Source organism: Anser brachyrhynchus (assembly GCF_964034855.1).
Source record: "Anser brachyrhynchus genome assembly, chromosome: 2".
NCBI classification, from domain to species: Eukaryota; Metazoa; Chordata; class Aves; order Anseriformes; family Anatidae; genus Anser; species Anser brachyrhynchus.
Window position 1 is genome coordinate 25,840,957 of NC_137695.1, and position 12,766 is coordinate 25,853,722.

Consider the following 12,766-nt stretch of genomic DNA (forward strand, 5'->3'; position numbering starts at 1 on the left):
CTCAGGATTTTTAAAGTACACAAGGAGGCCAGAACAGGCATCAGTGTTTCATACTCCATGTCCGGGGCATTTTCCATCTCCGCAAGAGCTGAGCCCACACAGGGCTCCCAGGAGCTCCCAGGGGAGCACTGCTCCTTGATATTGACTCTGTAAAACCAATTGAATTTGAAACTTTCATGCCTCACAATTCCAGAAGCAAGGGGGAAACTCCTACACAAAAGATGAAGAAGCTACAGAACTGCCTCGAGAAAGAACGGGTATTCTTTCCATTAGAACAACAGAGGGATAAAATTGCAATAAGATCTCTTAGAGCTCTTCCTTAAGCATTTCTAAATACTGACTTGTGGCCATAGTCCCATCTACAAACATATTGGTGCCCATGGAGCTGATCAATCATTCGGTTTCTCATTAGCAGAGCTATCCCTCCAGTCTTTAGCTGTATCTTCCTTTATCTCCATCAGTATTCAGTATTAAAATTACCAGTCTGTGGAATTAGAAAAATGACAAGTACAGATCTGATATACGAGGCTGAAATTAAAAGATTAGGCAGCAAGATTTTTATTTATATTTCCAGACTTTTTAATAGAGAACATAATGTGTTGTTCACAGATCACCCTTCTTCAGTATGTCATTCCCAAAAAAGAAGATACACCTTCCTATAAAATCTGTTCCAGTAACATTATAATTAATGCAGTTGCTACTTCAGATACAAGATGCAAAAAATTAGCTCACACAATGCTTTTCAATATATTTATACAAGTGTTCATGTACGTGTTCCTGTTTCTTTTTGTTCAAGTGCCCCTGAACCTTTTTCTTTGCTTCTTGTACAGCCATCTGGGCTCACATCTTCATTCTCTTCCATAATTTCAGATCCAGAAAAATCTGAGAGAGAGAGAATTACATAACCAGAAAGCAGGAAAAATGAGGAAAAAAATAAAATTAAGATGTATTGAGAAAGTGGTTTGACTTACCATTTTACATGAGTAGAACAATCATAACAATCTTTGCAGCAAAAAGTATGTAAGGATGCAATATGAGCTCTCCTCATGTAAATGATTCTTTGGATTGTGTCATGTCTTTTGTATCTAGATCCAGGGACAATGGTGTTGCAGATGAATTTCCTCTTTTCCTGTCTTTTCTCTTGGTTATTTAACAGAACCTTCTTTCTTCTTTGCAAAGGGTATGGATTTGTTGATATCCTTGCAAGTATGTATTCATTGTAAATTTTTTCCCATGACATTGCATATTTAAAATCCATTGTGAAACTTTAGGCAGGAAAAAGAAGCAGGAGATACTGGGGTGGAAACACATTTATTATTTTGCTGAGTAAGTACTATCAACTTCATCTTTGTATATGGCCATAAATAAATGGTATCTGTGACTCTTTGAAATTCCTTCTACAGACTTCAGTATTTCTGTGTATATTTGAAGTAGGAGCCACACACACAGGCCTGTCAAGCTCAGAAGACACACAGGAGGAAAGTGGATAAATGCAGCAAACTACAGAAAGTCACAAGTAATTGTCTTAAAATGGACTTAATAAAGCAGAGGATGTAGCAGGCATGGAAAAATACAAACTATAAAGCCTTCATTTGCACTTTTAATCAGCTTTAAAATAAAAATGCTATGGGAATCTATCTGGTGGAATCTTTTTTTTTTTTTTTAACATAAATTTAAGTCTTCAAATACTCATATTGAGACTAGATGTGTTTTCACCATGGCAGTTCATTTTCTTTTCCCAACCATGTGTTTACAAGTCCACTAAAATAACAGAATACACTTTCTAGTCATGCTGGTAGACACATTGGTCTAGTTTGAGCACGTTGGTTTGAACAGATTAGCAAGTGAGGTAAGACCAAGCAGTGAGTGTACTCTCATCCCGTATCAGAATGAAAAGAGTAGACTCCAGGTCCTCTTTCCCCCAGTTTTGTATCTCACCTCTAGACAGCAATTCTCTGCTGAGCCAAACACATACAAATTGTGTTTGGAAGAAGAAAGTGCAAAATAAAGCCTTTGTTCATCAAAGCAATTAAGTATGTGCCTAGCTGAACAGCCAAGGCCAGGCTTGCTAACCCAACATCAGTGAAAGGCACTCACTTGACTGATTTCCATCTGTTGATTTCTTTGGGATCTGGAGTGCATTGAGCAGCCTGGGCCCTCTCTGTAGCCCGGCCCGTGACCTGAAAGGTGACTGCACGCATCAACCTCTGCACTGCTCTGGGGCAGCTCTGGCTCCGAATATAATCACTTCTGTAATCCTATAGTGCCCACTGCCATAGCAATGGAGGTGGGGGTTTTCATCGGGTGACGCTAGCGCCCCATCATCTGTCCTGTGCCTACGTGGCTTTAACAAAGCCTCTGAGAGCTTTCTGTCATTGACTTAACTGGGGACCAGCATTCACTCCAAAGAAGGATCTAGCCCCAAAGCACTGGATACAGATTTTTAATGAAATCTTAGAGGACAGGAGTCCTTGCTGTGACCTCAGCTTTTAATTGAAACCACTTCAGATTATTTACTTCTGCTGTCAGAAAGTATCATTCTTAACCCTGAGGTAAAGATCTTCAATTTAGGTGCCCGATACTATGTTCCAGCATTGTATCTTCAAATATCAACTGTATTTTCACTTCATCTCTTGCAGAGGACATGCACAGATGATGCTATGCAGTAAGGGGAAACAAAATGTGTGATATTTTAATTATTCTTTTGCTGTTCTATTTTTTTAATCTCCATATGGTCCCTGGAACTGGTGATCTTTTCTTTAGTCTATATATTTCCTGCTTTAATTAGCTTACTTAAATGGTAGCACACGTCTGAGACACGCACGCGATCAGATAATATCAGGTGCCAATCTTTAATTGCTTTCACAAAATTAGAAGCAGATAAATGGTTGAGCCATAATTGAACGATCTTATTAGAAGACGAGCTGATCAGTGTTGTGACATAACTTGAGAGATTCCCAGGCTTGCATTAATTTCTCATCAGCCAGGGCTGCGAGCACAAAGCAGTGGCTCTGTTAGAGAGCAAGATCAGAGCTGGGTGACTGAGATCTGCCATGAATATTTATCAGCTGAGGGTTGGCTCTGTTTGTACTGCTATCTAAGAGGAAGGAACCGAGCTACCGCTCTGATTTAAGAAAAAATGTAGTGAACAGATTTTGAGGGGGGGTTGAAGAAAGCCATATCCCTCTCCAACCCTGCCATGTGTGCCTGTGAGAAAGGCCAGTTGGCCAGCCCAAGCATCTATCCTTGGGGGGGCTTTGCTGGGAAATGTCAGGTAGCTGCTGATGAGAGCAGTGGGGATCTGACACAAAATTGCATCAACAGGCAGGCTGGAGCAAGTCTGAGGCTTTTTCCTCTTGTACCAAATTCAAAGATTTTTATTGCTGGGTGAAAGATCTGAGAAAGGTCGAGTGAGATTCTCAGAATCTGTGCCCTCTGTGCCTGTTTCACCAGATGGCTATCATTAACTGGTGAATGGGTATGCTTGGTTTTGTGGCCATAGAAATTTTATTTGGGGGTTAAGAGGAAAAGAAGGAGTCATGCAGTACTTACTGGATCCCTCTTTACAAGGCCTGGGTTAGGCACAACAGCGATGAGGTGGGCAATTGTAAACACGGAGTTCAGCACGTAAGAAAAAAACAAATTCTTATGCAGCGTTATCCTTTGACAGCTGAGGCTCCTGAAAAATATGTAGCACACAATGTAAATTAGTATTTTTCCTCTGAAGTCACTTTAACAAGCTCTTTCTGGCAACAGTTTCTCAGGAATGCCTTTTGGCAAGTCGTAATTGGAAAATACATGCCTTGCATTGCAGCCATAACCTCTGACAAATTTCTTTTGTTTTTGTTTTTACACCTGTTTAGTACCACATGCTTTTTAGACCATGGTGTAAAGAGTCATCCAGCTACTTTCTCAGCCCCTGATGACTTTCTTTATTTCATGGTAATCAAGATATTAAGTGCTGAAGCAGAACCCTGAGAATTATTAGATTCACGTGATGCAAGCAGTGAACATCAGGAATACTGCTCGATAAGTAACTGTTCCCTGGAGACTTGATTTCCCAAATATTCAGATGAAAATTATTTGCTACTTTAGGAATTAGTGGCGAGGCAGGATGGGAACATTGTGCTTGAATCCCCTTAAATTTCAGGGGGATTTGGGATAGTATCCTGCATGTTTCCGATGGCAGCTGAGATCCAAAGCCAGAAGAGGTTGTTTTCCAGCTCAGAGGGAGCAGCAATCGGGGGTGGAGGGATCCCTGCTATTGCGGGTAGCAGAATTTCACAAATTCACAGAATTCTTGTGCAACCAAATCGTGACTGCACTTTCAGATTTGAACCCTCTTGCCTTTCTAATTCCTACCCAAATCCTCACGCCAGCTCCTCGGCTACCCCTGAGTAGAGAACAACGCCTCTGCAGCACTCCACACCCGGGAGCTCAGCCCAGGTCTGGCAGGAGGTGATTGCAGAAAGGCAACTGTGGAGTTGTTAGATAATGCTGTGATGTCTGCCTTCAGTGATCGCTGAGACTAAGCAGGCAAAACCTGTAGGTAAAAGAACAGCTAAGAAGAGCAAATATCGCTTCTTAGTGAGGCAAGCCTCACCCTCGGCGCTAGAATTCAGTCTTTTACGGTCTGGAGCTGTACGCTGGCTGTGACTTTCAGCTGCTCTGTGTGTGGAGGCTAATGCAGAATGCACTTTTTCTAAAATCAGAGAGCTAATCTAACCAACTGAACTTTTTTTTCTGCTTATTTGCCTGTTTCTTTCTTTCTTTCTTTCTTTCTTTCTTTCTTTCTTTCTTTCTTTTATTTTATTTTATTTTATTTTATTTTATTTTATTTTATTTTATTTATTTTATTTTATTTTATTTTATTTTATTTTATTTTATTTTATTTTATTTTATTTTATTTTATTTTATTTTATTTTCTCCTCCTCAGTCACCTGCCATTTATCCTTACTTCTCTTTGCACTTTTTTTCTGAGTCACGGGATGGAATTCTTCCTTTAGCCTGAGATTCTCTTCCTGGTTATGGTCATCATCATCCTGCAATGCTTATCAGTGTTGTCATTTTCCTTATTCACCAAGAACCTCTTTGGTTCAGAATGTCCAGGAGATGGAGGCTCCTGCGACTAAGAGGAAGAGTATCTCTTTACATTTGCCCTGATTTTGTATTCTTTCAGCATCATCTACTGTGAACTGTTGCACACAAGATATGGGGCTAGGCGCTCCTTTAGTTTGACCAACTGTAGGACAGGATGTTGGGCAAAACACTGTTCTTTGGACTGACCTTTCCTACAGTGTGTTATTGTGCTTGTTCCACATGTATTCATCCCTACCACAAATCTAGCCTAATATTCTTTTTCGGCTCCTTGGCTCTGGTAGTATTTGTCTAGTCCTGGTTCTTCCTTTCTTCCCATTCTCCATCACCTTTATTGAAACTTCTGGTGCCACTTGTCTTGAGACACTACCTTGTACGCTTTACCCTCTCTCTTTCTCTCGCACTCCTGGTAACCCCCAACCAGTCCCCAGTAAAATAATATTTCCCTATCATTTAGAGCAGCTTCAGCTCCTAGCCACAAAGACAGCCCTTGTCTGTCCAGATGCCTCTCTATGTGGCCACTGGTGTGGAGGGACAGTCTTTTGTGGTAATTTCTGCCATGTACATGGGCTTTCACTCCCATTCTTGTCATTCCTCACTTCTTCTTTCGGCTTTTCCCAGTCTTACTCTTCTATGAAATTGGACTGTCCTTCCATGCACGTTGTCTTCGTCGGTTGTCCAAGCTCCTTTCCCTGCCTGCTTTCCTCTCCTAGTTTTACTCCTGAGTTGTCCTCATCCTTTCCTCACAGTCTCCCCCACTTTTCTTCCTTGATTCCAGCTTTCATGTTAATGATCCATCTGGGCCATTAAGCTTATATTTCCCTAACCTCACTTTTTTATTTGACTCTTAATGTTCTCCATCGAAATGGCAACAGAACCCTCCTGACTTGGTCTGCACTGAGAAGAGAACTCCCTTTGCTCTGTCCTGCCTGCTGCAGGGTTTTCCCTCTCCAGCTGGCTCGTTGCCTCCTGAATCATGCTTGTCACACATTTGCCCTTCCCGGTCCATCGGCTGCTCTCAGTCTCATCTTCCTGAGATATTTGGTTGCTGATTTTCTCCCTGCTTTATTTTGATCTTGTCTTTTTCCTCCCTTCAAAGTCCATCCTGCCAACTCCCAATGCCACCATGCCCCAATACTTCTGCCTCTGCTCTGCTTATGCAATTTTCTCATGGAATGTCTGCAGTGAGCCTGAATTCTGCCTACAAAACCGTTCTCTTTTCCCTCATCTTCGCCATCCCCCAGGTAAATTCTTCTTTAATCTCTTATCTTCTGCCCAAATGATCTGTTCACTTAGTTTTACTTCTCAGTTCCTCTTTTTCCTTTACCTTTCTATCTCTGCACAGGACTGCACTTCCCCCTCCCCCTGGAAACTGGAAATCAGTTGCAAATATGGAATACCCTACATCCACTCTCATTTTCTATACTTCCCATACTTCTGTAAGCCCATCTCATCCAGTGTCCTTCAAAACATCAATCTTCTCTTTAACATCTCTTTCTCAGCTTCTCCCCTTACAAAGGAAAGCTTGCCTTTTCTAATTTTCAGCTGCACCTGTGGTCCAATTTGTCTTACCAGTTGTAGAGGGTAACTACCCTCTATAATTCCAACTCCTTTCTCCTATTCATCTCTTATCTCATTGAAAACAAACAAACAAACAAACAAAAAACAGCAATTCCTGTCTGTAAATCATCTTTTTCAGTTCCAGTCTTTCCCATTTACCCATCTTGCCTTGCCCATGAAACTATTCTCAGCTAAGTTTGTAATATTTGTAATACTACCTTCCTAGTAAAACCAAGCTCATCCTCGCTGCTGGTTTTGACAATCATCTGTAATGTTCTACTTCTCTGATCTCTCTTAGCTCAGATTTTTGGTGTCTCCTTCAGTTTTTCATGTTCCTCCTGTGTTTCACTTTTGTCCAATTTTTCCTACCTACACACAGACACTCTTATTTTGAGTTCCTGTCTCCACTTCTCTATTGCATTTATGATATCAACCACCAAGGGCTTTTGACATTATTTTCTTTACAGATCTGCTCTTTGAATCTGTCATCAGTTCTCATTCATGAATATTGAGAACACTGATTTTCACCCCCAGCCAGTTATTTTCCATCTCCTAGACACGTTTAGTTTTCAAACAATTATTTTCATGCTTTCTACTATGTTCTCCCTGGGGAAAACTCCCAGCAAACTACTACAAATTATTCTTCCATACATTATTTTTCTTCAACTTCCTTTAAAAGCCACACCAACAATTAAAACTGCAAGTACATTTACAACACATCATCTATTGTTCTGGCAAATCTAAACTTACTGTACTCCCAAACTATCTTTACAAAAATGCATTTGTTTTAATAATTCAATTGGAAGTTATTTGGAGCAAGAGTCCCTTTTTGCTTTTGCATTTTATCTTATAAGATAATGGGGTGTCAGTCTGCAACTATAAAAATATTGCAACACTATTATGGTGCATGTGACTGTTAGGCAATCCACTTCATGAATACTCTGTCCCCTGTTATAACTGAGTATTGCTTAGCAATGCTCATCGCTACTGATTCAGTATTCCCTTCCAAAATTACTGCAACATCTGTGGTGCCAGATCATTACAACTCTAGATACCCCAAACTGAAACAAAAATAAATTTCTGCCAGGAAAGACTTCTATGTGGGAAGAATTTTCTCTCACATTTTGAAACAGCAACCTCTGCAAGCTATTCATTGCTGCTTCTACAGTCAAAGGCTACTGTAAAGCTCTGAAACCATCTCTTGCTATTCGATCAACCATCTGATTGGCAGCTTGCCTTCTACTGAAGGTCAAATAATCTATCACTGCCATATCCAGATGAGAGAAAATAGGTGAAGGTAACAAGAAGCCTACTCCTGTGCAGCTTTACTCTAACTTTCTTATGATCTTAGTTTGGTTTCCTCTTTGTCCTCCCATTTTGCAGTGCTTTGTTTTAATTCCCTTTTCTACTTCTTCCTGTAATCTTTGTGTCATGGATTAGTCATTAAAAGCAAAGGATAAGTAGGAGGAGGAGGAGAAGAGAGGAGGTGTGCTGCTGTCAGGAAGGCTGTTGCAAGATGAGTCTTTGAGCATGGCTTGGGAATGGTCAGGATTGAGTCCATGACTCAGAGCTCGGAGTGAGTCAGCCTCACCTTGCTTTGCTCACTGCAAGGTCTCAGAAGAATGGAATCACCTTTCTGGACCATTTTGGGCAGCCGTTTAAACCAGATCCTGTCCTTACTACCCCAAACAACTCTAGAACCTGGGTAGAAGATTTTCAATCAGATTAAATTTTATTATTTATTTATTTATTTATATCCCCAGTTTTCTCAAAGCATTACTGTGGCTGTGGTTTGTGCTCCGTATCTTAGATGGGAAGGGAATACATCCATTCATTAGGCAGTGTCTAGCTATCTCTATATCCCATTAACACACATTATCACAGACACTCATCAAAGTACTCCTCTGGAAATCAGCAGAATTCATAACCTGTATTTTTGATTCACCTCTTTGAGCTTGTAGTCTTACAGACTCTTCTTATAGCCTATGCAGAGTCAAGCCATTGCTTTTTCCTATTTTTAACAGGCCTCTCAATTTACTAAGCATACCCTTTTCCAGCATGTATGGACACCCTCGTCTATGGTGTACCTTTTCAGGGACCAGCAGCAGATGAAGTAACCAGGTAGAGGCTTTGCATTACACTACTAAGACAACGACTATTAGAAAGCACATAACCTGAACATACCCATGTATCTATGACTCCAACCAAGATATAAAAAAACAATCCTACCACACTTCTGCAGTGACCCAGCCAGTAAAATTACCTGGAGTTTGATTGAATTTGTTCAGAATATCCAGGTCCCCTTGACCCCTGATTTGTGGCTTTTCACTGAGTAATAGGGCATCTCAACCTCTCTTCTGAAAATATCCTCCTTCAGTATTAGTTGGTTTTGTACCCTCTCTCATTAATTTTTTTTCTCTTCTGTCTCAAGCCATTGTTTTCTGTTTCACTTATTCCCTCTTTGCGTTTTCATGTGTATGTACCATTTCTTTACTATCTCAAAGAGGAAATAAGTCCTCTGCAAAAAGATGCAAAAGATCCAGATGTATTTGGCACCATTAAGCTTTAACTATTGGCCTGTTTAGAGATACATTTCCCAGATTTGCACCTGGATCTATCATAATACAAATGCAATGAAGATTTCAAAAGACAGCCATGGTAAATATAGATCAAAGTTGGGACCAGAAATAGGCTAAGGTCCCTCATGTAAGATTTAGGTTAAATAATACAGGAACTATCTTGCTACAATTGAAAGCAATTACAATTAAATTACAATTTAAGCACTGTAACAGGTATCTTGTGGAGCGCCTTTCATTGCAGATTTTTAAAGCCAGACAACCATCCCTTGTGCTCTAGATATAGGGGTTCTGCAAGGGGACTTTTTATCCCCAAATTTCTGCTATTACTATGCACATGTAAGCTGGAATTTTGTGTTTGGTCTGTGATAATGATTCTACAAATCTTCATATATGTATTTGTGGCCAAAAGCACATCTCAGAAGTTCAGCTAATGAAATTGATGATATCTCACAATCCAGCATGTAAAGTTTGTCATGTTGTATTTCACTTATGCAGCAACACATTAGATCTACCAATTCCAAGACATTTAACATATGCCAGTTGATCTAGACATATAAAAAGTCTGCACATCTAGACATATAAAAACTCTGCACTACAAGAGTGATAGGAAATGTTTTTAACTAAACGGTCATAAAAGAATATGTACTACATGTACTTCATAATGATTACTTGGCTTTACTGGTGTTAGGAAGTTGAATGATTACCAAAATACATTTTGTAAGGGTTAAGGCTACAAGATAAAGGAATAGAAAAAAAAATGCCAATTCTTCCCTTTACAGACTTGGAAATTTCAGTATGTGAAAAACTGCTTTGGAAAATAAAGATTCTATGGAGAATGTATTCTCTTTTTGAAAACGAGGCATATACAGATTCATGATTTGGCATGAGTGGGAAGGTGTTAATTTAGAACCTGCTCATAATTCACAGTTACTATTTTCATCACTAAGATCTGAAAAAAATGTATTTGGTGTATTTATTATATTTGAGTTCCAAGTTGACAGATTTGAGACTTTTTTTTTTTTTATTTTTTCTAGAAACATCAACCAAATAAAAACAAATAATAAATTATGGCCTGTATACAAAACTCATGCTCTTTATATGTCTGCTGGGAAGATAATAAAGTATCTTTAGAAGTATTCTACACTTTTGAATCACAAATATGTCTCTGAGCTTTTGAAATAGATTGATGGGTAACAAATCAATATCATTTATCTTTCTATAAGAATGATGACAAATAAATAAAAACTGTATTTTGAATGCTCATCAAGGTCTCAACTCTGTTGACACTCGTGTAAAAAAAGCTTAATGCTACTGTCACACAGGCCAGCATAATCAACAAGCTTAACTTTAAATAATTTCTTGCAGCCTAAATTGCAATCTCTTAACAATACACTCTTATAATGACAACAGTGATGGACTTTAATTACCATAGGCTGCCATTATTGTGCAACTATTCTTCTTTAATCCCTATAAAGAAGATCGTGGATTTTAAAAAAAAAAAAAAAAGTGGTCCTTTTACCTTGTATTCCTAACTGCTCAAGGAATACTGCATTCTTCAGAGAGTTTGGGATTTTTCTATGTTCTCGAATGATAGGATCTTTTTGGCAATAAAATTCCAGCAGTTTACAAGTCTGTTTATTTATTCAGAAGCAGTTGTATTTGTTTCTTACATTACTCTTGCCTTGTTTCCCAATGTGCAGTATGCTATCAACTTGGAAAACTTTACCTGGCCTTTTAGACTACATTGTAGTTATCTCCAGATATATTCTGCACCTGGTGGGTGCTTCCCTATGTCTGGTCATGAAGTAATGATCTCACTCTTACTGCAAATAACAGATGCACCGTGGCTGAAATCAGTAAGATAATACAATCCCACCTGGGCCATTTTATTGGATATGTCATTCTATTGCACCAAAGTATTTGTGAATGGACATCACAATCCCATTTTTTGGAAGTCTGGAGTTCACAGTAACGTTACAGTAAGGTAATGACATATCTTAAAAAGTTTGCTTAAAAGCTAGGGAAGAATATACCTTATGCACGTCACCATAGCTCTGAATGCACAGTAGTTCATGGCCATGTCCAGTGTTTATTCTCCAGTATTCTCCCCACAGTAGTCTCCCAGTGCCATCTAACATACACGTTTACAGTGACTGGCATTGAGAAATCCTCTTTAGCTAGAGTGTGGTTTAGCTATGTCTAGATACTTCAACGTGTCACGTGATTTGAAAATAAAGAAACAATTGGAGACCTTAATCTGCTACAAATGTGGTGCCTTTGGTGTCTTCCAGTGTGCTTACCATCTCCCTGAGCTGAAAACAGATTGCCCCTCATAAATGATAGTGACTGAAGCTGTGACTACGTGTCTGAGGGCAAATCTGAGCTCCCTCTACTCCTTCACTGCTATAATAAATAGTGTGCGGACAGGTTCACTAAATGACAAGACTGAAATGCTTGAGTTCCCACACAGTAGTTGCAATACTTTCAGCAAATATCGTTTTAGTTTTCTTTAAAGTTCTGATTTAGCAAATTACTATCTTTCCTTTGAATGACAATGAGAGGCTACATACTAGTGCCAGATTCATCCATAGTAATAAGTCTTTGTAAGCACCTGCCCAAATCAGCAGATCAGTCCTTCAGCAACAGATGAGGGTATTCCTGTCCTTTGGGAGCTGGGGGCTTCAAGCTACTGCTCTGTGCAGTCACTGCAACTTCCAGGGGCTGGGCTGGACATGCCCTCCAAGGAACAATAGGCAAATGGTAAATGAAGGGCCTTACCACATCCACAGTTATGCCATTTCCCTATGGGTTGCACTTCTACACAATTCTTGATAAATCTAACATCACGATTTTGGCTACATATCACTGGGAGATGTCACAGTGGTGAGAGAACACTGCGCTGAGTTCATTTAATTATTTATTTATTTATAGTCAGGATTATATAAAAAGGCACTCAGAAGAGCTGGCCATGTCCCCTTCCAAGCTTTTCTTTGGTTACCACATGAGATCCCTCAAGAAAAGAAGAGAGAGTGTTTGTAAGAAACACTTACTTGAAATAGAAGAAAATTGCCAGGGAAATCAACAGGGATGTTATAGACAAAGCATGGCCAACGATCGCCATATAATAAAGTATGAACGCCATCTGCAATTTAAAAAAAGAAAAGTAAAACATGAGCAACTTGCAGGCACTCATTTTTTTCTCATTGAGGAGGAATCTACAGAATCAACATCCTATTTTGTACTTCTTTTCTTTAAAAAGTTCTTTTGCAATATTCTTTTAATAGCAGCAATACATTAAATAGTATGACTCAAGGTCTAAAGACGAGATAAGTGTTTCTTACATAAGTTGATGTGTTTCTGCTGCACTGAAGTCACTGGCAAGATCCTTGCTCACGTTATGCGTCACTAACTTTCCTGAGCTCTAGGGGAGCACAGCAGACATAACACACTTGGGTTTTCAAACGCCCATGACAAGTTTCCACACCAAAAAATATTAAGGAAAATACAGGTTGCCACAGGATTGGAAGAAA

The 12,766-nt window shown here is 39.4% G+C and overlaps 1 protein-coding gene across 6 annotated transcripts in view; it reads right to left on the reverse strand.

The window, feature by feature from the left end:
• CALCR (calcitonin receptor) overlaps positions 1-12,766 on the reverse strand; it is a 183,380-nt gene that overhangs the window by 44,875 nt on the left and 125,739 nt on the right. For all 6 annotated transcript variants that reach the window (XM_080577828.1, XM_080577829.1, XM_080577824.1 and 3 more), the window contains 2 exons: positions 12,287-12,378; positions 3,553-3,679 (listed from right to left, as the gene is read on the reverse strand). In XM_080577828.1, the coding sequence (XP_080433954.1) occupies positions 3,553-3,679; positions 12,287-12,378 (219 nt within the window). The remainder of the gene's footprint in view (positions 1-3,552; positions 3,680-12,286; positions 12,379-12,766) is intronic.